Genomic DNA, 26,151 nt, shown 5'->3' on the forward strand with positions numbered 1-26,151 from the left:
ATGTTTTTATGTGCTTTTCTTCGAAAGGCAGGGCCGGCGTGACTGCGGTACAGTCGTTGCCACTACACCGAGCCCTGCGATTACTGAGGCCCCGTGCTCTAACGCTCATCTTCTCCCTGCATCTCCTCCTGCATGGTCCCATCATTTTGGCTCCATGATGTAAAATAGTGTTGCGTTGCCATGACAATGTGACGCCGCATTGCGCCTTGACGTCATGGAGCCATAATGACAGGACCATACAGGGGGAGATGCCGGGAGGAGAAGGTTAATAGCCGGGGCCCCGCACAAATGAGCCCGCAAACATCCCAGCCGGCCCTGCAAAGGAAATGTAATATGGTAGAAATATGTAGGCTCTACTGTTGTTTTGCCTTTAAAGGTGCAATCCCACATACCCAGGAAGATAGCAACCTTTTGTGAACAATGTGTCAGGGGTGCTCACCACAAACCAGGACCGGACCGCGAGGCTGAGGTGGGGATTTGAAAACACCGAACTAGGCCGCAAAGCCGGGTCTGGGTTGCGCAGCTCATGGTCGTGGCAGGCCAGGTCCGGGCAGGAGAGGGTAGGATCGTAGGAGGTTCTTGCCGTATCAGGGTTGGAGAAGTCGAGAGTAGTCAGAAGCCAGGGTCGTGGGTAGGAGGGAGTAGAAGTTCGATGAGAGTGCCGAGTCCAAGGGTGCCAGAGGTCAGGGGTCCGGATACAATGCTGGGATCTAAGTACAAGGAGACAAGACGAATGCAACAAAGTGGCTTGTAGCAAGCACAACTAGGAACTAAGTATGCTCAGCAATCAGCCTAGGGCTGATTGAACTAAATACCAATGACGAGCCAATGAGAAGGCAGGAGGTGAGGTCACAGGTAAGTGGACCACTGATAGGCCGAGGCTGGGTGCAGGGCAGGTGCTGATGATTCCAGGAGGTTGGCAAGAGCAGCCATATATATGTGTGCGCGAGTCCGCAACTGAGACCCAGGGTTGGAGTGGCTGCCGGGAGGTGCTGGTGTGCCCAGCGGTCTGCCCCGGTGGTGCACGCAACCCGCAGCAGGAGCGGGGGTCAGTGAGCGGGTGGGAATGGCAATCCTGGAGCGGCGTTCACGCGAGGAGCGTGGGGGGGAAAGGAGTAATGCAGAAGGTAAGGTACGCGGCGCCCTTACACAATGTGACTTGCTGGCTATCCTTAACAAATCTGGTAATCTGAAATATTTGGCTTTTATGTTTTAGATGGATATTCATTACATGTTACATTTTAGAGGCCTCTAACTGGTTGGAGAGCTTGTCAACTGATTTCTTTCCCATACTCCATTCTCTCCTCAAAGAGCCAATAAAGATTGAGATGGGGCTATGGCTGTGTAAACCTTTGCCAAAGGAAATGAAACGGCTCCCAAGTATCAGCTCACTGTTTTTATAAGTGGTATTTGTATTTAATGTATGCCAACTTAAAAAGACAAAATATTTCAGACTATGTACAAGTGTCAGATTTGGGTAAAAAAAACCATCAATCACACAGAGGTAATGCCTTAAACTTGTCACTGGTGTCAGTTCACTTTGGTATTAGGAGAAGATTGCCCCTTTAACTTTTAAGTTTGCAATACACCTTCCCCACTTCCCATTAGCCTCTAATCAGGAGTCCCTTCCATCAATCTAGTGTTTTGGAGGAGATAAAGGACAACAGGAGTACAATGTGCAGGGTATCTTCTTTTTCTCAATGTTAAATGATTGAATGCCACATAGTTAAAGTGGCCTCTCAGATCTAAATGAAGGTTACTTTTACCTTTGTGTGGAAACAAAGCCCCTACAGCCTTCTAATTAAAAGCATAAAGCTTGTTTGAAACAGTAATGGCTTCTTGTTGAGCAGCTGTGCTCAGGGGAGGTGTCACATTTTACTTAGTAATTGGGCCCATACACACTTATTTGAAATTGAGGCAGTCAACATTTTGTTTCACTTAATGTGTAACTTAAAAATTCACTTTTTCTATTTTATTTTCATTGGCTAATTTCAGAATTCTTGAAAAAAATACCCTCTTCGGGTTCTCAGTCCCTACAGGGGCAGCCATACATGATGGCAAAAAAAAAAGATTTTTTTTTTTTTTTAAAGAATCCGAATGGTTTTAATCACCCTTAAAGTAAATAGTTGTTTTTCTTATTTTCTTTCTCTGTAAAAAAAATAAAAATAAAGTTTCAGTTGTCTTGGATTGCCTATAGTTCTTTCATATTTCCTTGTCAAAGGACAGTGTAACTAGTATCAACAAGACAACAATTCTTGATCAACAGTTTGCCTGTATATACAGAGGTTTACAAATGTTCTCTCAACGATTCTAAAATAATCAAACATTTGGTTACTGTGGAGAAAAAATATATTAAAACATATTTTGGCTTTTTAGAGTGGTGTTGGTCATTGATATTTAAACAATGAAACCATTAACTCTGGTGTTAAAAGGGACTTATGTATGTCTTTATTTATATATATATATATAGTGCCCACAGCTCTACTTAGCGTTTTATAAGAAAGACAATACAATACAGGGAATCATAGTACAATAAGTGCAACAAATAAGATCAGACAATAGGAAAGGAAATCCCTGCCCCGGAGAGCTTACAATCTAAGTGGTATGATGGGAGATTTAAAGACAGCAGGTGAAGGAATAAGTGCAGTAGATGGCAGTCCTTAGTAGGAGTGGGCAGTAGCCATGAATCTAGTGGGCAGTAGCCATGAAAGCGCTTCATTTGAGAGGTGAGTTTTACAGCTTGTCTTATAGGTGGGGAGAGTAGGTGCTTGGCGTATGTGGAGGATGAGGGAGTTCCTCAGGTAAGGTGCAGTGAGGGGGAGAAGGTTTAAGGTGAGAGTGGGAAAGGAGACCCTTAGACTAGATCCCCGCTGCTGATGGCGGCACGAGTGGTGGCGTGCGCGCCTCTCACCAGTCCCTCTCCTTTCTACCTGGCCCCGGTGTCTCCTTGCTTGTTGTCTCACTTCGCGCTGTGGCGCGTCAGCCAGCAGGGGATAAAACAAGATGGTGTTCCCGTGCGGCGACGCATCACATGGTGCGGTGTGAGCCAATAAAGAGGGGCAATCAAGAGGGCAGCCTGGCATGAACAGGGGAGGGGGTGTAAACCTGCAGGAAAAAAGAGTGAACTAGTGGAGGTGGATTTGTTAATGAGTAAAATTTATACCATTGTAAAAAAAATAATCAGATGAGTATTAAAAACAACAAAAAAGTTAACCGTTTAAAACCTCCTCAATAACCCAAAACGTTGCAGTGTTTTTACGATCTTTACCTAGTCTCTGTCATGTCAAGGCGGTTTACAAACTGCTGTTCCTGCAGGTAACAAGAGACAGGGGTTGCCCAATGCTACATCCTTTGACAAAACATATATGATGAAAAGTATAAAGTAAAATACTTCAATAATAATATTAAATACTTGGTTATTTGGTTAACCCTTTGGCCAAAGCGTCATAAGCCTGCATACCAACGTCAAGGTATAACCAAATTAATGCAGGTCCTACACTACACTACACTGTGAACCTTTCCTTTTACCTCTGTAAGAGGGGAAGAACCATTATAGGTCTTGTACACACACATACACACACCATATACAGTGCTATATACATTCTCCTTTTCAGCATCTCCTCGAACCAATGGCAGGCAAGCAAAGTCATGGCCACGCCCACTCAGCCCGTTTAGGCCACAGCCCCGCGTCTCCGATCCCTGGTAACAGACCGCAGATCGCTGTTGTCAGATGTGCACGCACCGCCAGACCCCCAGATGCACGTGCGGCAGCCCCCAGCAGGTCCTTAGACATATGGGTAGAACGCAAGAGACAAGCAGGGGCATAATGAGAGATCAAAGCTGATGCAGGGAGGGGCAGATGACTCGAGAGCCTTTAAGGTAAGGATGAGAACTTGATGTGAAGCCAGGAGAGAGATTTTAAGGAGGCCATGAGCAGAGAAAATGACGTTATTCTAGCAGCTGAATTTTGGATAGATTGCAAAGGAGAAAGTTGTGAGGCAGGGAGACCTGTTAGCAGTATGTTACAATAATCCAGTCGGGAGACGATAAGGACTTGAATTAGCATTTTAGCAGTAGTGTGACTGGTAGGGGCGGATCTTGGCAATATTTGGATTAAAAAGAGATAAAGTTTTAGCAATGCCGTGAATGTAAAGGGAGTAGTCAAATGTCACTCCTAAGCAGCGTGCTTTCAGGATAGAAGGTAGTAGAAAAAAATGGATATTGGACCAGGTTTAGGTGGAAATATGAGCAGTTCAATTTTAGCCATATTGATTTTAAGGCGGCAGAGTGCCATCCACGAGGATATAGCCAGGAGGCAATCGGAGACAAGTAATTTAATTGAGCCTGCCACTTTTTGCACTCAGAGACTTGGGGCTGGATAGATACAGGGGTGCAATCTGAAAATCTGATTGGGGGTTGCATTTGCGGTGTCATGACTTTACGTGGTGACGCAACGACACGTGGTGACGTCGCCATGTGACTTTGTTGCGTCACGTGATGCCATGTTATCATAGCGACGCATCGCCATGACGACGCTGCTTCACATGACGCCGCGATGCGGATGAATGAGGGCTGCTATTTTACAGAGGCCCCGCGCGCTCCCATGGCAATCGATTTAATGGCTGTTGGGAAGAGCGTGGGGCCTCTGTAACTGCGAAAGCAATTCTTGGTAGATGCAAATACACCCTTACACCCCTCCTGCTTGCGCTACTGGACAGATCTGCGTATCATTTGGATAGAGTTGATATCCAAGGCCAAATGTTGATGAGGTTGCCTAGTGCTTTCTGCTCTGATCTGAAGTTTTTGTGGCCAACAGAACCAACAGAACATTAAAAATTAGGTTGCCGGAGAAAAGGAAAACCAATAGTGATAGAGTTTGCTCAGTATTTCGCAGAATATGATTCATGTTTTTACATCCCATGTCCTACTTTTTGTCGAAGGGTAGAAAATTGCAGAACATTTCCGTACACGTCAATGATTGATTTCCATGGTTTGATTTTTTTTTTGTTTTTAGTTGTGGGAAAAATACTTATATTTATTCACTCCTTGGTATACGTCCGGTATTTCTCATTTCAGGGGAAGATTCTGTCATCAGATTATTCCTGAAACTAGAGCAAGCCAGGGTTATATATAATAAGAAAACAATTGGGGAGAGCTGATCCCTCCCAATAGTTGCAGAAGGGCAACACAGCAAATTACATTGCTGGGGTTAATGTTCTGGGACCACATGGGCCCAAAATTATGTAACCTAGCAAAGTATTAAGTAGAGGAAATTAGTCTCCACACCAAGAATAAAGCATGCAAAAATACATTGGTGTAAAACCACAATATAAAAGACTGTGTGACTTAAAACATGTATTATGTCTCCTATGCAAGTATTTTTGTCAACTCTAAATACAATAAAAGGCCAAACACAGATACAGGCATACCCCGCTTTAAGTATACTCACTTTAAGTACACTCGCGAGTAAGGACATATCGCACAATAGGCAAACGACAGCTCACGCATGCGCCTGTCAGCACGTCCTGAACAGCAATACCGGCTCCCTGCCTGTACCGAAGCTGTGCGCAAGCGGGGAGACTATAGAGCCTGTTACAAATGCGTTATTTACATCAGTTATGCACATATATGACGATTGCAGTACATGCATCGATGAAGTGGGAAAAGGTAGTGCTTCACTTTAAGTACATTTTCGCTTTACATACATGCTCCGGTCCCATTGCTTACGTTAATGCGGGGTATGCCTGTATATCAGAAAGGTGTATAGAACTCCTAAAAGGGACAGTCCCACCTAGGACCAATTTTAATTATTGGCAGTGTCATGTTTTATAGGTGACATGTTTGCTCATTCAATCAACAAAATTGTCAATAAAAATGTCTCTGATTTTGCTCTTTGCTTAAGCATGGGGAAAATAATGACTTTACAAACAAACAGATACATAGGCGAAAGGAAAAACATTTTTCAGAGAATACAAATAAGTTACATTTTCACCAACTTGGGAGGCGACACTGGCAGGGCTGTGACCCGTCTATGGAGTTTCTTCACAATTGTGTTATCACTCGTAAATTATTTGGATGCTTGGCAGGATAACGTAACTCAGTGAAGTAGATCTTGCCCCCGCCTAGGTTCTTTTTGTTTTATTTTTGTGTCCGTTCACCCCCCCTCTTTTTTTTTTCCCCCTTCTAAAAATATCAATATTTCTGATCAAAGGAGCACCAATTTTTGCTTTGTTTTTGAGAACCCAAAAGTACAGAATACTGAAATTATTCATGTGCATTTTGACATTTTAAACCTTCATATCTCTGTACCATTTGGTGTGCGGTTTTGGCGTAAAGTGAATTCAAGAACATTTGTGAAAATGAGTCTACCATCTACAAACGTGCCTTGTAAATGTATTTATCTTTCAACTTATGCTACTGTTTACCCTATTGCATTTTCACAAACATTTGTTCAGAATTCATATTATATCTAAAATTTGCGCCCTAAACCTTTATCCTTGGATGTTTCGGCATCAAGTTACTGTAGCTATATTCCCCTCTCGTGGCATTCTGAATGGAAGAAGTGTCGGTCCTCTTCTGGAACTAGTCACTCGCACAGTTCTCTGAGTGCGGGAGAGCCCGTACCATCCCAAATCCATGTGGCATTAAGTGAAGGTCACTAGAGCCATTGTTTGTGCTATTGTAGAAGCACAAAGGCAAGCAGTAAGAGCTAAAAAAAAACATTAAAATCTGTCATTGCATCAGCATTTGAATCTCATTGCAATAACGTTTGTGGTTATCCTTACAGTAGCTTCAAATTGTCCTGGTCACATGGCCCATGAATACGAACTGTTTTCTCAAACACTTGTTGTCTTCTTAGCCGATAGAAAAAATTAAATGTTTAAATATATATATATATATGCACAGTTACACTTGATGTTTAATGCGTTGTGATTTGTCAGCAAGAATTTAGAGAATGTAATATTTGGCTTCATACATTTTTTTTCTTCATATTTAATTTATATAAATGCAGCCATGTTCTGTATTTTCACACACTCTTAAATATTTGTCAAGTCTGAAATAAGGCAGTATGGTTGCCTTGTAGCTAGTGTAGGAGTGTAATCTTCTTTGTATGGGGCTATCTTTCTGGAACTGTGTTTGATCTAGGAGTAATACTGTCTCCTTCCTGCAATGAAATGTTTTTATCAGAGCGATGCTAGATAAGACTGGAATGTGCATGCTGCCGTGAGGTTTAGAAATATACGTGGTAGATGGTTAACCTTCTCTCACCTATAAACTAGTGGTAATTTTTTTTTTTTTAAATATATAATATTTTTTTAATTCATTTATTTTTTTTAAACATTCATTCCTAAAGTAAAGATTGTATTGGACAACTATTCTGGGGGAAATGGTTACTATAGGGGTTGGTATTTTAATTTGCTCAGTGATGTAAATAGAATATTAACCTAGTCCAGGTTTGTTTCCTCTGTTAAATTGTATACTCCTAGATGTCGAGAAGGGAGTAGTTCAGCTTTTAAATTCCTTTTTGTGGTAAACCTTTTGTGAGTCTGTTTCCTTCTAGTGTTAATGATTAACAAATGTTCTGATAGTTACCTAAAGAATGTTTATTATTCTATGGAGTAGTTTTGTGGGAGGTGTAAAATGGGTGCGATTGCTGTCCTAAATAGCACAAATCTTAATAAAAATATATTAAAAAGATTATGTAGGCGTTATCACCCTCTGAAATATGTCGTCATAGTATGGTTGAATATAAAGTAATTAAATAAAAACTGGCTGCTAAATAGTTCTAGGTAGTAATCTGGGACTAATCTGATTCCAATAATTGGCAGTCAGGAAGGAATGTATTTGTCCCCTTATGAGATATCATTGGATGATATTTTACTGGGGTTTTTGGTACTGTAAGTACGGATATTGTCGTCTAAATTTAGCATAGGTTGAACTTGATGGAAGTATGTCTTTGTTTCAACCTCATCTACTGTGTAACTATGTAATGCTTTTTTGTTTTGATGACAAATTAACCTTTTTAAAGGAGTATCGGTTATGTTCCTATTGGTGACTCCTATCTCCTTGATGGCATGTGCGATACCTATTTACAGATATTCTTTAGTTAAGTAATTAGTCGGTATGGAGGCGTAGAAAGCACAGTGAGTGGGTATTGGAACTCTATAAATGTCAATGATATACTGCAGGGACCAATAAGGACTAGTCCCATATATCTAAAGTGTACTACAGTCGGAGGTGGATTTCCCGCAAGGCTGATTAATAAGTGGGGTGGGGGAGGGGGCTATTTGTGTGTCGAGTGGGGGTATTGCCTTCTCCGGAACGTTTCCCCACCCCCCCCCCCCCCCCAACCCATCTACACGTCACGACCCTGCGGAGGAGGGCAGCTCCCGAGCCTATGGGCGGCAAAATGGTAAGTCCGCCTGTAAGAGATGTGTGCAGAGGTTCATATAATAGAGACTGATTAGGGTGAAATTATATCTAGGCTTTATTGAGTCTGTTCCTTTATCCAGGCAAAACATACAGAAACAACAAAATAACAAGCCCCTATCACTTTGTAAGCGCTAATTTACTTCCACAGACCCTATCTGTAGGACTGGAGGGATATTCCCATTACCAGCCTATGACCCCAAAATCTCAGGAAGTACTTTAAGCAGACCATGTCAGTCTATGGCAGGTTCCTTGGTCCTCTGTGTCAAGGAAATATAGGTCTCTGAGTGTCTTGATCTCAGCACACCTTTGTGCTCAAGACAGTGTCTGTGTGCAGGCGTCTCTGCTCTCCTTCTGTCAGCCCAATTGTGAGCTAAGGAATCTCTCCTGTTTCCAACAGGAGGCTTTTCTTACAGACTTAATTGGCCAGGTGGAGTCTGGGTAATTGCCTGCTGCACTTAACCAGATCCCTGCTGGATTTTAGAGATAGTTTCTTCAACTAAAAAACAAGTCCCTGTTACACCTCCACTTGACTACAGTGTAGATGTCCATGGTGTCAAGTCATTAATATGAACAAAGGCAGGCAGCTAGAGTATGGAGTGGAAGCTGAATATGGCTAAGGCACTGCTGAACGCGCAGGCGCGCCCGCCTTGCGTCCTGGCGGCACATGCACGGCAATTTACCCCGATCTGTGTTCTGTAGGGAGTTTTTTTAGGCGCGGGGGCGTGGCCAAAACTGGTCTGGGGACGGGGCCATGACGGCGGGCGGAGGGGCTGCCTGTTTACATTAGAGCTCTCCCAGGTCAGGGCAGTATACATACAGTGCACCCCCGTCCGCCCCTCACCCCTGCAGCAACGGATTGCAATGCCAAGCTATAGAAGTTTTGGAGCCACATCACATCTTTTTAGTGTCAAGGCTGCAGGTTTGTGTGTGGTGCGGAGATCCCATCCCAGGATCTGATTGTGTGTGTGTGTATCCACCCTCCCTCCCGTTTATGCCAGGCTGCCGGCGATCTCCCCTCATTGGCTCCCTGCCACACCACGTGATGCGTCGCCGCTCGGGATCACAATCCTATTGTAGCCCCTGCTGGCTGAAGCATCACAGTGTGTAGTGAGCCTGGATGCGAGGAGGCACTAGGGACATCTAGGGAGGAGGTAGGGGGCTGGTTAGATGCATGGTCGTGCGCGCCGCCGGATGCAGCGGGGACCTAGCCTAGAAAAACAAACCCTCTGCAAATAGAGAAATTCTCTGAACACTGAAGTTTATTGTGTTAGAATAATCTGGAATACAAATGACTTTGATTCATAAAACAAAACTACAAATGGAAATCATACCTAGCACTAGTAGCGTTTTTATTTTATGGGAATTCTCTGACAATTATGTACTGCTTAGCATAAGAAAATAAATGTGAAGTAATGAAATGGAAAAAATAAAAAGCTGACATGGAATTTGTTCAAAAACAGTGTTTAAATGAGTAATCTTGGCAAACTGTTTTCTTTCCCCCCAAACAGAATGCAGCCCTATAATTTTAAAATAAGCATGGTCTTATCCTAGTTCTGGCCACACATTGAGACGATACTCCTTTTAGTATACTAAATAGGCCTTGGTTGGAAATATTGTGGTCTGGTTAAGTTGTAAGTGCTGTAACGTGTTACACTTGGTAATTTTTCTGAGCGCTACAAATAGAGCAGAAATCCTAACTTTTCCTTACTGAACTACTTCAGGTCTTGTTTCAGGATGTTTATACAACACACTAAGTGCAAGTTATTGCATGCCTAAATTATTGTTAGAAGTTGACTTGATTTCCAGTTTTAAGCATTGTAAAATGTTACTGCTGTATATACAGGGGCTGCAAAGGAGAAGCCGTAATTCATTGTGGTTTAAACACACATTCCAAGAAAGCCGTGGATTAAAACCGTTCAGCAGAAAGAAACTTCAAATTTTTACGCAAAAGCTTCATCCCTATGGAGCAAATACATTTTTGTTCAGTGTTAGACACGCCATATTTTTTCTTAGGACTCCACTGAATAAAACACTATATATTTTTTTTAGGTTAAACAACACAGGAAGACTTTACCAGTATAGTACGTGTTCCTGTGTACAACAATTCTAGCACTTATCCAAAAGTTCTGATACAGACGCAGCAGGGTGATGGAAATAATCTAGGGCTATTAAAATGGCTATAAACGGGGCTGGTGATGGGAGCTGTCTGCTTTTTCCCAAAAGATTTTGTGGACTGGAAGTAACATGCTGATTTGAATTGAGGTACAGCTTCAGTAGAGATTCTCTAATTGTATCATCTTTTCTCATTTATCTACAGAACATGCACGCTGCCATTACTTTGGGCAGGAACAATTGCTTTTCTTTTGACCCAGATAGGCTCCTAAAAAATCTCAACTTGCACGTTTCCGATAAAAGCTTTTACTGCTTTGTCTTTAAATAAACACTTTTGACTCTTCTGCTAAATTATGTCTAGATGGTCAACACCCACTGTCAGGCTGGCCATGTTTTATTGTTGCACAGATGTTTATGTGGAAGGTGCCACTTCTAGATTTCTTTTATTATATGAGCACAAAATGGAGTATATTTCAGAGTGGGTTATCTTTATTTTAAGCAGGAATCTTTCCAGAGCGATAGAATGCACATGAAAGGAACGAATTCCTGTAGAAGGCAAAATCCACATTAAATCCCCCTTTTTTTTCCTCTTCAAATTGCAAGTAATGTTTGAAGGGGAGGACAGCACTGAAACTGTGCATATGCACATACTACACACAGCTAATATGTATATGAATTTCCTTTCTTAATTAATACTCTTCCCTAGTCCCGGTGCCTTGAACATTGTACATGGGTTTCATTTCCTCGTATTTTGTGTGATGTTACACCAGTGTTTTTCCATTCTCTGCACCAGGATATTTTTTGTAACAATCTAAGTACAGCTAAACCCCGTTATAACGCGCCTCGTTATACCGCGATTCGGTTATAACGCGGTTTTCCCGTGGCTCCCGTTTAAAAAAAAAAAAATTAAATTTTTTTTTAAATTTTTTTTTTGCACACTGCACACACTGAACACACTCACTGCACACACACTGCTCATTGCTCACACTGCCACACTGCACACACACTGCACACTGCACACACACTGCTCATTGCTCACACTGACACACTGCACACACACTGCACACTGCACACACACTGCACACTGCACACACACACTGCTCATTGCTCACACTGCACACACTGCACACACACTGCACATACACTGCACACACACTGCACACTGCACACACTGACACTGCACACACACTGCACACACACTGCTCATTGCTCACACTGCACACACTGACACACTGCACACACACTGCACACTACACACACACTGCTCATTGCTCACACTGCACACACTGACACACTGCACACACACTGCTCATTGCTCACACTGCACACACTGACACACTGCACACACACTGCACACTGCACACACACTGCACACACACTGCTCATTGGACACACTGCACACACACTGCACACTGCACACACACTGCTCATTGCTCACACTGCACACACTGCACACACTCACTGCACACACACTGCTCATTGCTCACACTGCCACACTGCACACACACTGCACACACACTGCACACTGCACACACACTGCTCATTGCTCACACTGACACACTGCACACACACTGCACACTGCACACACACTGCACACTGCACACACACACTGCTCATTGCTCACACTGCACACACTGACACACTGCACACACACTGCACACTACACACACACTGCTCATTGCTCACACTGCACACACTGACACACTGCACACACTGCTCATTGCTCACACTGCACACACTGACACACTGCACACACACTGCACACTGCACACACACTGCACACACACTGCTCATTGGACACACTGCACACACACTGCACACACACTGCTCATTGCTCACATGCACACACACTGCACACTGCACACACACTGCTCATTGGACACACTGCACACACACTGCTCATTGCTCACACTGCACACACACTGCACACTGCACACACACTGCTCATTGCTCACACTGCACACACTGACACTGCACACACACTGCACACTGCTCATTGGACACACTGCACACACACTGCTCATTGCTCACACTGCACACACTGACACACTGCACACACACTGTACACTGCACACACACTCCTCATTGCTCACACTGCACACACTGACACACTGCACACACACTCACACACACTTACAGACACTCACACACACTCACGCACACTCACACACACTTACGCACACTTACACACACTCACGCACACTCACACACACTCACACACACTTACACACACTTACACACACTTAGACACTCACAGACACACACACACTTACACACACTTACACACACACACTCAGACACTTACACACACTCACAGACACTTACACACACTCACACCCACATACACACACCCATATACACACACACACACTTTCTCTCCCATATATACATACACACACACACTCTCTCACTCTACACAGACGGGGGGTGGGGTCGGAGCAGAGGAAAGGCCGCGACCAGCACCACCACCCGCTCCCCCCCCTCCTCCCGCGCAGGCAGCGGGAGCGCCAGGGACAGCGGTGGGGAGAAGAAACCCCCCGCTACCACCTCCATGCAGGCAGCGGGATCTGAGGTAAGCGGCGACCTGAGGGACATCCCCGCTCCCATCTCCTGCCCCGCGGCCTGTCCCGCGGTGACAGGGGGAAGCGGGGACAGGAGGGACATCCCCGCTCCCATCTCCTGCCCCGCGGCCTGTCCCGCGGCGACAGGGGGAAGCGGGGACAGGAGGGACATCCCCGCTCCCATCTCCTGCCCCGCGGCCTGTCCCGCGGCGACAGGGGGAAGCGGGGACAGGAGGGACATCCCCGCTCCCATCTCCTGCCCCGCGGCCTGTCCCGCGGTGACAGGGGGAAGCGGGGAGCGGAGGGACATGCCCGCTCCCATCTCCTGTCCCGCGGGATGAATATGTGCTAAAGCGCTGCGGCCATTTTTTTTTCTCGCGACCCCGTTAGTAACGCGGTGGTCTCGGGGTGGACCCCGAGACCCGCGTTATAACGGGGTTTAGCTGTACAATGTCATTTTCAATTCCTAAAATCTGGTGCCTGGGTTCCCTGAGGAGAGGATTAAAAACCACAAAATTAGATTCAACTATGGATCTGCCTAGTTGCTAGAACTTGTTTGCCACAAGTTCATCTTCCTTTAGTCTTATTTCCCCCCCTTATGAAATCAACCTCTATATAGAATAAATAGGCTAAGACAGGGGAGCGCAAACTTTTTGTGCTGCGCCCCCCTGTCACTCTGCCCCCGGCTCTCGCGCCCCCCTGCCTACTTTCATTCGCGTCAGATGACGCTGCGTGGGCGTGTGACGTCAGGTCACATGGTGCCGCGGCGTCAATTGACGCCGCGTTGCCATGGCGACGCAACACAGACGGCTGAATCCCGGTAAGTAAACAGTTGCAGGGGCCTCACGCGATCCCCCGGCATTTAATTTAAATGCCTGGAGGAAGAGCGCGGGGCCTCTGCAACTGCCTGCGCCCCCCGAGCACAATCTCCCGCCCCCCCTGGGGGTCGCGCCCCCCACTTTGCGCACCGCTGGGCTAAGACATTGATCTTGTTATATATCGCGTCAATGTACAGAATTTGGGGTTTCAAGCCCCACGGGAGGAGGGGGGGGGGTGTGGGCGGGATGTGTGTGTGTGTGTGTGGGTGTGTTCAGAAAACATGCTCTTGTGGATAGAAATGGGTATTAAATGGCTGCAGAAATCCCTGATTTATCTGAGTTCAAATTTTTTTTTGTTTAAAAAAAACCATATGCTCATAATTCTGCAATAGGTTGGGCTAAAGTCGTGAGTGGAGTACCTCAGGGATCTGTACTGGCACCCCTGCTTTTTAACTTGTTTATTAATGACCTTGAGGTTGGGATCGAGAGCAAAGTCTCCATCTTTGCTGATGATACTAAATTGTGTAAGGTAATAGAATCAGAGCAGGATGTAATTTCTCTTCAGAAGGACTTGGAGAGACTGGAAACGTGGGCAGGTTAATGGCAGATGAGGTTTAATACAGATACATGTAAGGTTATGCATTTGGGATGCAAGAATAAAAGGGCGACACAAATTAAATGGAGATATATTGGGGGAATCTTTGATGGAGAAGGATTTAGGAGTGCTTGTAGACAGCAGGCTTAGCAATAGTGCCCAATGTCATGCAGTAGCTGCAAAGGCAAACAAGATCTTATCTTGCATCAAACGGGCAATGGATGGAAGGGAAGTAAACATAATTATGCCCCTTTACAAAGCATTAGTAAGACCACACCTTGAATATGGAGTACAATTTTGGTGCCTGGGCACCAATCTTAAGAAAATACATTATAGAACTAGAGAGGGTGCAGAGAAGAGCCACCAAATTAATAAAGGGGATGGACAATCTAACTTATGAGGAGAGGCTAGCTAAATTAGATTTATTTACATTAGAAAATAGGCTTCCAAGAGGGGATATGATAACTATATACAAATATATTCGGGGACAATACAAGGAGCTTTCAAAAGAACTATTTATCCCACGGTCAGTACAAAGGACTTTGGGCCATCCCTTAAGGTTGGAGGAAAGGAAATTTCACCAGCAACAAAGGAAAGGGTTCTTTACAGTAAGGGCAGTTAAAATGTGGAATTCATTACCCATGGAGACTGTGATGACAGATAGAATAGATTTGTTCAAAAAAAAGGTTGGACATCTTTTTAGATGGGAAAGGTATACAGGGATATACCAAATAAGTACTGTATACATGGGAAGGATGTTGATCCAGGGATTAATCCGATTTGCCAATTCTTGGAGTCAGGAACGAATTAATTTTTCCCCTTAATGGTTTTTTTTTGTTTGCCTTCCTCTGTATCAATAAGTAAGTATAGATATAGGATAAAGTATCTGTTGTCTAAATTTAGCATAGGTTGAACTTGATGGACCTACGTCTTTTTTCAACCTCATCTACTATGTAACTATATGTAACTATGTACTGTAATCTCCAATGTGATTTCTAATGATTAAATTAGATGAACATATGTCAATTATGAACTACAAAAAAAACTACTTTTACTTTTAAATGTAGTTTTAGCCTCCCTATGTCAATTTTTTTAAGCCTTGCTTAATTTTTTTTTCATGTGAATCACAATGTCCTGCAGACAATGTAAACTCTGAGTTTACATGAATACCTTTTTCAGCAATATCCCCAACGATCCATGCTTGCAGCAGAGCTGAATTGTTGCCTCATTTGACATGACCATTAGTGTGTACAATCATCATGTCTATGTAACTGTTATAGGAGAGGTACGTGAAACATGGGCTGGAGCAGTATTTTAGTGGTAAAGCACACCTCATTTAAAGTAGGTAATCCCAGGTCGAGACAGTGTCGGCTATTCTCGGGAACCTCTAGACACACACGTCTCTTATCTCTGTGCCGCGGGTGGCAAAATTACAATTTATAGCATACAGGGTTCTTGGTCGACGAGGTTTAAACTTCTTTATAGCACTGCATACATTGCCACTGTTGTGTAAGAAAAAAATGTACTGCACTTTCATAATGCGTATCATATAAAAGCAAAGCATTATTAATAATCTGTGGAGAGATCCCATTCATTTTTTCATTCACTGTTGGTGGTGCACCCAGTGCAGTATGTAAAGAATTACTGTTGTAATTGAATTGACACGGAGACTAAAAAAAAAAAAGAGAAGGGAACCCTGATGTGTAGACTGTCATTTTCAAATGAATATATATAGTAATTATATTTTTGCCTCTGTGTAGCACTAAAGTACTGGTAGCTTCTTGCAACAGTGTCTAGTGTTACTGGTACGTTTACTATTTATTTTAATATATACATTTTATGATGAGGTATGCAAGTCTTGCCTTAGAATAATGCATTGCACAATAAATTGCTTCCTTCAAAAACATTCCCTCTAAAATATTTTGGTACAAGAGGCGCACAGAGGGGATGTGTTGAAGTTAAATTAAAGTGTGCTGTGGCCGCTCCATGAAATATTGTTGTGGGTGTTGTTGGGTATTGTTTCAGTTTTGTAGTTTGGTTTAGGTCTGAACTTATGACTTCTTCAGTATCTTCTCAATTAAATAATTCAGGTGGAAGTCACAGTGCCCCCCTTCCTCCTCTGAATGATTGAGTAGTGGGTAACCTTTGGCGACCTACTTAATGAATAGAGGTCTTTTTGATCCACACTCTACTTACAACCTCTATAAAATATGCATATAATGGCTCAGTTTAATGTCTTTATCAGAGGAGATTGATCGCCAACCTTAGTGCAGCATGTATATCTAATGTGTTAAATGTGCGTGCAAAAATAGTATATAGAATGCCATTAACAAAAACCTGAAAATATTGAATCTTCTGTAATGAATTCTGCATTAATTACACCATTTGTTTCGTCTAGGTATTATACGGACCGCAGATCTTCTTGACCGTGAGACTACGTCGCATTATTGGCTGACTGTTTATGCTACAGATCGCGGTGTCGTTCCCCTTTCATCTGTTATTGAAATATACATTGAAATAGAAGATGTTAATGATAATGCACCTCAGACGGCAGAACCGGTGTACTACCCAGAGGTCATGGAAAACTCTCCAAAGGATGTATCCATTGTTCAGATTGATGCATTTGATCCAGACTCCAGCTCTAGCGACAGGCTGTCTTACAAAATTACAAGTGGGAACCCACAAGGATTCTTTGCAATAAATCCCATGACAGGTATGTTTAAATGTAATGTGTGTGTGTGTGTGTTTATATATCTCTATCGGAACAGATAGAGAGCAGGCACATCAGGACTTAAGAAAACCGAAAATACTAGTAGTTGTCTTGAAAAAGGCTCCAGTGGTGAACCGAATCGTTTATTGTTCTGTAACAGACTATTGAAATTTTTCTTTAGTCTTGGTGTGCCTGCTCTCTATCTTTTCCTGGATTCTAGTACTTTGCACCCAGGCAGGAATTTAGAAGCATTGACTGTAGACCAAATCTAACAAATATAGTGATAACAGTGAGCATTCGTGTAGGAACCTGCATTAAAATACAATTCTTTGTAACTTATTACAAGGAGGTTGTGTATGCACTAAAAGCAAAGGGGCTAGTTTACCCCTATAGGAGCCGTTTTAATGCTGACATCCCCCACTGGGGCCCAAATTTACTTATGGGTGCTACACTTTTGTATGCCCTAGCTCCCATTCAAATGAATGGCTGTAAAGACGTGCTAAAACTTAGGTCAGTGGTTTTCAACTTTTTTTTTCTCTCGGGGCACCCCTAACCACAGTACTATGTTGCTGAGGCACCCCTACAACAGGACAGGGACACAGAAAACACAGGACATGGAGACTCATACGAGAAAGACATGCAGTCAGAGGGGGCAGGGGAGTCTGAGGGGTCCAAGGGCGCAAAAAGTCGCAGACAACACGCACACACACACCTCTCTACTGCCCATGCTGCTTCCTCCTCCTCTGCTCGACCACACCCCGCAAGCTCCTGACACCTCCTCCTGATTGGCTGCATTACCCAGCAGAAGTACCTCTCGGAACCCCAGGGTGTTGCGGAACCCCAGTTTGGAAACACTGGCTTAGATTATCACTAGAGATGGGTGAATTTTTTTTCTTTTTTTGGATTTGGATCCGCGCCGGATCGGCCGGTTCTTTTGGTCCGTGGATTTCCATGAACTAGTCTCAAAAAGGGCGATTTTTGTTTTAACAGATTTTTTTTTATTTTTAAATCACTGACAATCCAATCCGGGGATTCCATAATCCGTTGGGAGGATTTTAAGAATCTAGGTTTTTAAAAAACCTCCAACGGATCGCGGAATCCACAGATTGTATCTTTAAAAATCTGTGCGGATTGTATCCAATGGCGGTTTTGGATTAATCCGCACGGATTGAAACTGGAACAATCCGTCGACACATTACACCATGGAACGGATTTTGAATGGAAAGCTCGGGAAACTCTGGGAAATGGCTTTTGACAGTTTTGCCCATCTCTAGTTATCACCCTTTAGTGAATATGGGCCTAATATCACGGAGCTGATCTCGTCTTCTCCATAGGGAAGTATGGAAGCAGCAGTGATAAAATGTGATTGAAGATGAATGGGTAATGTTGGTGCCCCACAGTTATCTCATAGATGTATTGCTCTGTAGCATAGGTTCTGAATAAGAAATACACAACCTATGATTAAAGATGGCTTCACCTTAACCCACAAGTTCCATTTTAGTTGCATCTGTTCCATATGTGCTGTCTGGGCCAGGGCTTTTCAAACCAGAACTATATTTAAGCACGGCAGATTTTATGTTATTTTTTATTTTCATTTTTTTTTGTACGTGGTCAAAGCAAGGACAATGAAAGGTAAAAGTAAACGTGTTGTACAGCCATGACAAGGGTACTGAAGTGTAAAATGTTTCTGAACAATCCAGAGCCGTGTTTTGAAAACCTATTGAATAAACACATGAATTTAAAGGTCACTAATGTCATTTGTACACAGTGGGAAATGGGCAAAATATCAGCTCTGTCTTCAGTGAGGAGGAATGCCTCATGTAATTGTTGCTATTTTGTAACCAACATGAGCTGCAGAGGTAATTTTATCCTGAGCCTCCACAGAATGCTCATTTAAAATTTGAAAGAATGTAAAGACCTGTCTTTAGTGTATACATTAAGGGCCCTATTCAATATATTCAGATATTCATGTAAAAAAAACAAATCAAACCTCTTCCCCCGAAAAATTGGTAGCTGATTAAACACGTGACCGGCAAACACGTTCTGTGATGACAGACCCTATACAGTTGCTTCACATTGGCATAACACTATTTTTAGTTTTTCACATGCCAACCCTCCTATTTTGGGTGGGTGATCGGGAGACTACTCCATGGAGGGTGATTTTATCCCCTGGGGTGTGCATTGGGTAACTTTCAACTTGGGCACCCTGGCGGTGTTGCGGTGCAATACTGACTGACCTGCCATTCAGCACCGCGATACGCATCAGCGCAACCTATCCGGCATTGGTTGCGCAAACCGCAAAGCGGTATAAGGACAGGTCAGCCAGCGCGGCACCGCTTAGTCGGCATGCGGGTGAGTGAGATAAAGGGGGTAGATCGGATAGCAGGTAGGAGTGTGGTGCAAAGGATGTGGTTGGGCACAAGGCCAAGAGCTAAAGGGAATCTGTTCACCAGTATTCTCAATTAGGGCAGTGTTAGAGGATGGATGAAGTGTGTGAAGGAGTGTCCCTCTGGGGACTGACACGTTGGATTTAGGGCAGTGTTAGAGGGTGGATGAAGTGTGTGAAGGAGTGTCCCTCTGGGGACTGACACGTTGGATTTAGGGCAGTGTTAGAGGGTGGATGAAGTGTGTGAAGGAGTGTCCCTCTGGGGACTGACACGTTGGATTTAGGGCAGTGTTAGAGGATGGATGAAGTGTGTGAAGGAGTGTCCCTCTGGGGACTGACACGTTGGATTTAGGGCAGTGTTAGAGGGTGGATGAAGTGTGTGAAGGAGTGTCCCTCTGGGGACTGACACGTTGGATTTAGGGCAGTGTTAGAGGGTGGATGAAGTGTGTGAAGGAGTGTCCCTCTGGGGACTGACACGTTGGATTTAGGGCAGTGTTAGAGGATGGATGAAGTGTGTGAAGGAGTGTCCCTCTGGGGACTGACACGTTGGATTTAGGGCAGTGTTAGAGGGTGGATGAAGTGTGTGAAGGAGTGTCCCTCTGGGGACTGACACGTTGGATTTAGGGCAGTGTTAGAGGGTGGATGAAGTGTGTGAAGGAGTGTCCCTCTGGGGACTGACACGTTGGATTTAGGGCAGTGTTAGAGGGTGGATGAAGTGTGTGAAGGAGTGTCCCTCTGGGGACTGACACGTTGGATTTAGGGCAGTGTTAGAGGGTGGATGAAGTGTGTGAAGGAGTGTCCCTCTGGGGACTGACACGTTGGATTTAGGGCAGTGTTAGAGGGTGGATGAAGTGTGTGAAGGAGTGTCCCTCTGGGGACTGACACGTTGGATTTAGGGCAGTGTTAGAGGATGGATGAAGTGTGTGAAGGAGTGTCCCTCTGGGGACTGACACGTTGGATTTAGGGCAGTGTTAGAGGGTGGATGAAGTGTGTGAAGGAGTGTCCCTCTGGGGACTGACACGTTGGATTTAGGGCAGTGTTAGAGGGTGGATGAAGTGTGTGAAGGAGTGTCCCTCTGGGGACTGACACGTTGGATTTAGGGCAGTGTTAGAGGATGGATGAAGTGTGTGAAGGAGTGTCCCTCTGGGGACTGACACGTTGGATTTAGGGCAGTGTTAGAGGATGGATGAAGTGTGTGAAGGAGTGTCCCTCTGGGGACTGACACGTTGGATTTAGGGCAGTGTTAGAGGGTGGATGAAGTGTGTGAAGGAGTGTCCCTCTGGGGACTGACACGTTGGATTTAGGGCAGTGTTAGAGGATGGATGAAGTGTGTGAAGGAGTGTCCCTCTGGGGACTGACACGTTGGATTTAGGGCAGTGTTAGAGGATGGATGAAGTGTGTGAAGGAGTGTCCCTCTGGGGACTGACACGTTGGATTTAGGGCAGTGTTAGAGGATGGATGAAGTGTGTGAAGGAGTGTCCCTCTGGGGACTGACACGTTGGATTTAGGGCAGTGTTAGAGGATGGATGAAGTGTGTGAAGGAGTGTCCCTCTGGGGACTGACACGTTGGATTTAGGGCAGTGTTAGAGGGTGGATGAAGTGTGTGAAGGAGTGTCCCTCTGGGGACTGACACGTTGGATTTAGGGCAGTGTTAGAGGGTGGATGAAGTGTGTGAAGGAGTGTCCCTCTGGGGACTGACACGTTGGATTTAGGGCAGTGTTAGAGGATGGATGAAGTGTGTGAAGGAGTGTCCCTCTGGGGACTGACACGTTGGATTTAGGGCAGTGTTAGAGGATGGATGAAGTGTGTGAAGGAGTGTCCCTCTGGGGACTGACACGTTGGATTTAGGGCAGTGTTAGAGGGTGGATGAAGTGTGTGAAGGAGTGTCCCTCTGGGGACTGACACGTTGGATTTAGGGCAGTGTTAGAGGATGGATGAAGTGTGTGAAGGAGTGTCCCTCTGGGGACTGACACGTTGGATTTAGGGCAGTGTTAGAGGATGGATGAAGTGTGTGAAGGAGTGTCCCTCTGGGGACTGACACGTTGGATTTAGGGCAGTGTTAGAGGATGGATGAAGTGTGTGAAGGAGTGTCCCTCTGGGGACTGACACGTTGGATTTAGGGCAGTGTTAGAGGATGGATGAAGTGTGTGAAGGAGTGTCCCTCTGGGGACTGACACGTTGGATTTAGGGCAGTGTTAGAGGGTGGATGAAGTGTGTGAAGGAGTGTCCCTCTGGGGACTGACACGTTGGATTTAGGGCAGTGTTAGAGGATGGATGAAGTGTGTGAAGGAGTGTCCCTCTGGGGACTGACACGTTGGATTTAGGGCAGTGTTAGAGGATGGATGAAGTGTGTGAAGGAGTGTCCCTCTGGGGACTGACACGTTGGATTTAGGGCAGTGTTAGAGGATGGATGAAGTGTGTGAAGGAGTGTCCCTCTGGGGACTGACACGTTGGATTTAGGGCAGTGTTAGAGGATGGATGAAGTGTGTGAAGGAGTGTCCCTCTGGGGACTGACACGTTGGATTTAGGGCAGTGTTAGAGGGTGGATGAAGTGTGTGAAGGAGTGTCCCTCTGGGGACTGACACGTTGGATTTAGGGCAGTGTTAGAGGGTGGATGAAGTGTGTGAAGGAGTGTCCCTCTGGGGACTGACACGTTGGATTTAGGGCAGTGTTAGAGGATGGATGAAGTGTGTGAAGGAGTGTCCCTCTGGGGACTGACACGTTGGATTTAGGGCAGTGTTAGAGGATGGATGAAGTGTGTGAAGGAGTGTCCCTCTGGGGACTGACACGTTGGATTTAGGGCAGTGTTAGAGGATGGATGAAGTGTGTGAAGGAGTGTCCCTCTGGGGACTGACACGTTGGATTTAGGGCAGTGTTAGAGGATGGATGAAGTGTGTGAAGGAGTGTCCCTCTGGGGACTGACACGTTGGATTTAGGGCAGTGTTAGAGGGTGGATGAAGTGTGTGAAGGAGTGTCCCTCTGGGGACTGACACGTTGGATTTAGGGCAGTGTTAGAGGATGGATGAAGTGTGTGAAGGAGTGTCCCTCTGGGGACTGACACGTTGGATTTAGGGCAGTGTTAGAGGATGGATGAAGTGTGTGAAGGAGTGTCCCTCTGGGGACTGACACGTTGGATTTAGGGCAGTGTTAGAGGATGGATGAAGTGTGTGAAGGAGTGTCCCTCTGGGGACTGACACGTTGGATTTAGGGCAGTGTTAGAGGATGGATGAAGTGTGTGAAGGAGTGTCCCTCTGGGGACTGACACGTTGGATTTAGGGCAGTGTTAGAGGGTGGATGAAGTGTGTGAAGGAGTGTCCCTCTGGGGACTGACACGTTGGATTTAGGGCAGTGTTAGAGGGTGGATGAAGTGTGTGAAGGAGTGTCCCTCTGGGGACTGACACGTTGGATTTAGGGCAGTGTTAGAGGATGGATGAAGTGTGTGAAGGAGTGTCCCTCTGGGGACTGACACGTTGGATTTAGGGCAGTGTTAGAGGATGGATGAAGTGTGTGAAGGAGTGTCCCTCTGGGGACTGACACGTTGGATTTAGGGCAGTGTTAGAGGATGGATGAAGTGTGTGAAGGAGTGTCCCTCTGGGGACTGACACGTTGGATTTAGGGCAGTGTTAGAGGATGGATGAAGTGTGTGAAGGAGTGTCCCTCTGGGGACTGACACGTTGGATTTAGGGCAGTGTTAGAGGGTGGATGAAGTGTGTGAAGGAGTGTCCCTCTGGGGACTGACACGTTGGATTTAGGGCAGTGTTAGAGGATGGATGAAGTGTGTGAAGGAGTGTCCCTCTGGGGACTGACACGTTGGATTTAGGGCAGTGTTAGAGGATGGATGAAGTGTGTGAAGGAGTGTCCCTCTGGGGACTGACACGTTGGATTTAGGGCAGTGTTAGAGGATGGATGAAGTGTGTGAAGGAGTGTCCCTCTGGGGACTGACACGTTGGATTTGGACCAAAACATTTGTTGTTTTTTAATGTCTAGTGCTGGTTTTGGCTTCCCCCTCAGGATGGTGTGTGTTTGTTTAATAAATGACTATCAAATGTCTATCAGCCGCCAATTCCATTTGCTTTTGGGCTTTGTTCTACATTAAGAAAGGTTATAACGATTTTTGTTTTCCATTGTACTACATTTCTTCCTTTATGTTTAATGATTTTGTGTAACACACAACAATTCCCTTTCTGAAACGGGCAGATAAAGAGCAGATTTATTTTTGGTTGGTAACTTGACGTTACTTTAAATAGACTCGCGTTGCTATGTATATTGGTAATAATGGAATAGGGAAATTGATATGGAAATGAAAATGGGCATAAATCTAATTACTTGCACTGGAAAGGGACACTTTACTGCCATAAATATCAGTTTCTTCCACTATCATTTGAATTTCAAATTGGCTTGGCTTCGCTATAGCACTAATGTTGAGGAAAATATATTAATTGCATCTAATCTTTTGACAAAAGCCTAACATTGAGTTACGGAAAAGGCAATAGGAAAGAGGGATGCAACAACATGTACCATTGTAAGATGCCAATGTTTTTATATTATTGAATAGGTCTCATATTGGCACACTAAATCAAAAGATTAATTTGCATGTGAGAACATGCGGTGACTGAAGTGCTTTGGTAGGAAAAAAAACCAGGAGCTTTGTTTCACATGTGTGATTATGTTTGAAATAATGCTTTACAAGCATGAAGTGCACTTTAGGTAGCTCTAGCTTTAGTTCTGGCCTCACTTAGCAATTTGAATAGACTATAATAAAAGCACTGAGGCATGCAATAAATTTTCAAGCATATTTAAATGTTTATTTATAATTTAAGATCTACCCTAAATTGCATCTCCAAAAAAGCAAATTGTACTGAATATTCAAATGCAGTCTCTTATTCTGAGCTTGTTAGGGACTCTGGCCTAAATGGGGTGAGTAGCATTATGATTCCAACGTTTTCATGATTTGGGCACAATGACTACGCATTCCTTTAAAAATGTATAAAGGTCGGTCTAATAACAAAAAATTACGCTGGAATGGAGATACCAGCGGGCCCTCCCGTACATGAATATATGCTCAAATGGGCAGCGGAATTGAACACAGTTATAGACAGAGAGGACTGGGAAGACATTTGGGACGCTGCGTCAGGAACTTCCATATGTACCACAACGAAGGAAAATAGTTATAAGGTTCTGTACCATTGGTACCTGACTCCAGTGAGACTAAAGCAAATCTACCCCCTGGCTTCTGATCTATGTTGGAGAGGCTGCGGACAAAAGGGAGACATGGTCCACATTTGGTGGACATGTCCAAGAATCCAGAAATATTGGCTCAATGTGCAAACTTTAATAGAAGAGGTAACCAACCTCACAATACATATGATCCGCTGACCTTCCTACTGGCCAGGCCAATAGAGGAAATTGACCGACCATATAGGAAGTTAATCTCCTTCAATCTCACCGCGGCGAGATGTGCGGTCTTCCTGGAAGGTGTCGCCCCCCTCCTTACAAATGGTAAAAAAAAAAAAGGCTGAACGAAGTCATGCTTATGGAGAGACTGACTGCTTTCCTTAAGCGCTCAACAGAAGGCTTCTATAAAATCTGGGAGCCTTGGCTTACCCACTGACTTCATATAAAAATCACCCCACCAGGCCTTGGTCACAAGAGAAGGCCTCCATTCCAAGTGTACGAGTTCCGGCAACTAGGAGGGGACCACCCCCCCTCTCCTTCCCTCATTTCCCTCCTTCCCCCCCTCTCCTCCTTCCCCCCCTCTCCTCCTTCCCCCCCTCTCCTCCTTCCCCCCCTCTCCTCCCCCCCCCCCTTCCTTCACTCTCCCCTTTCTCCTCCTCTCTTTCTAGCCTCACTCTCGCCGGTCCACTATGTGGGCCTGAGGTCTCGCCTCCTCTGGCGAAGCTCTTTTCTATCCTTAGTACCCTCTTAAAAAGAATAATCCATGTTGTATTAGGCCAATGTTGCATTCAATGTATCTAAATTATATAACCTGCCTAATTAAAAAGTTTGAAAAAAATAAATGTATAAAGGTCATCTGAAAAATAGAAACCATACAGGTTGTGTTCATGGTATTCTGAAATGAAGTTGATCAGTTTTTGTTTGCCTTCCACAGGCACAATGCATCTTCTTGATTGGTACGTTGACAGTGAGTGAAGTGAAGGGGGCACAAATATGAACTTCTTAATGGAGCATAGTTGCAGACCTTTTATTTTAAATGTGTTTTTTTTTCTTCTTTTTTTTTAAGCAATTTGGTATAAATGGCTTCCTTAGAATTAATCACCCTTAAAGTAACAATTGTACTTATTTGTATCCTTTGGAGAAATTAACGTTGGCCTCAGTGGGTCTGCTGAGTTCGCTACCTGTGCTTATCTGTTTGATGATATCACATTTACTTTACAAGCAAGAGACAAAATAAAAACTGTTTATCACCAAAGGCATAGATAAATTGTGAAAACTGGCCAAAGTATGTGTTATACATAAAAATGTTAAACGTAATTAATAAATAACTTATTAAACATGGAACTGTCCTAGGACATGTT

The 26,151-nt window shown here is 44.4% G+C and overlaps 1 protein-coding gene across 15 annotated transcripts in view; it reads left to right on the plus strand.

The window, feature by feature from the left end:
- FAT1 (FAT atypical cadherin 1) overlaps positions 1–26,151 on the plus strand; it is a 175,878-nt gene that overhangs the window by 33,866 nt on the left and 115,861 nt on the right. For all 15 annotated transcript variants that reach the window (XR_012803011.1, XR_012802997.1, XM_075610107.1 and 12 more), the window contains exon 3: positions 16,918–17,232. Coding sequence is in view for 13 of the 15 variants with exons in the window: in XM_075610107.1 (XP_075466222.1) it covers positions 16,918–17,232 (315 nt within the window). In the remaining 2 variants the exon portion in view is untranslated. The remainder of the gene's footprint in view (positions 1–16,917; positions 17,233–26,151) is intronic.

The sequence above is a fragment of the Ascaphus truei genome, chromosome 1 (genome assembly GCF_040206685.1).
Source record: "Ascaphus truei isolate aAscTru1 chromosome 1, aAscTru1.hap1, whole genome shotgun sequence".
In the NCBI taxonomy this organism is placed as follows: domain Eukaryota; kingdom Metazoa; phylum Chordata; class Amphibia; order Anura; family Ascaphidae; genus Ascaphus; species Ascaphus truei.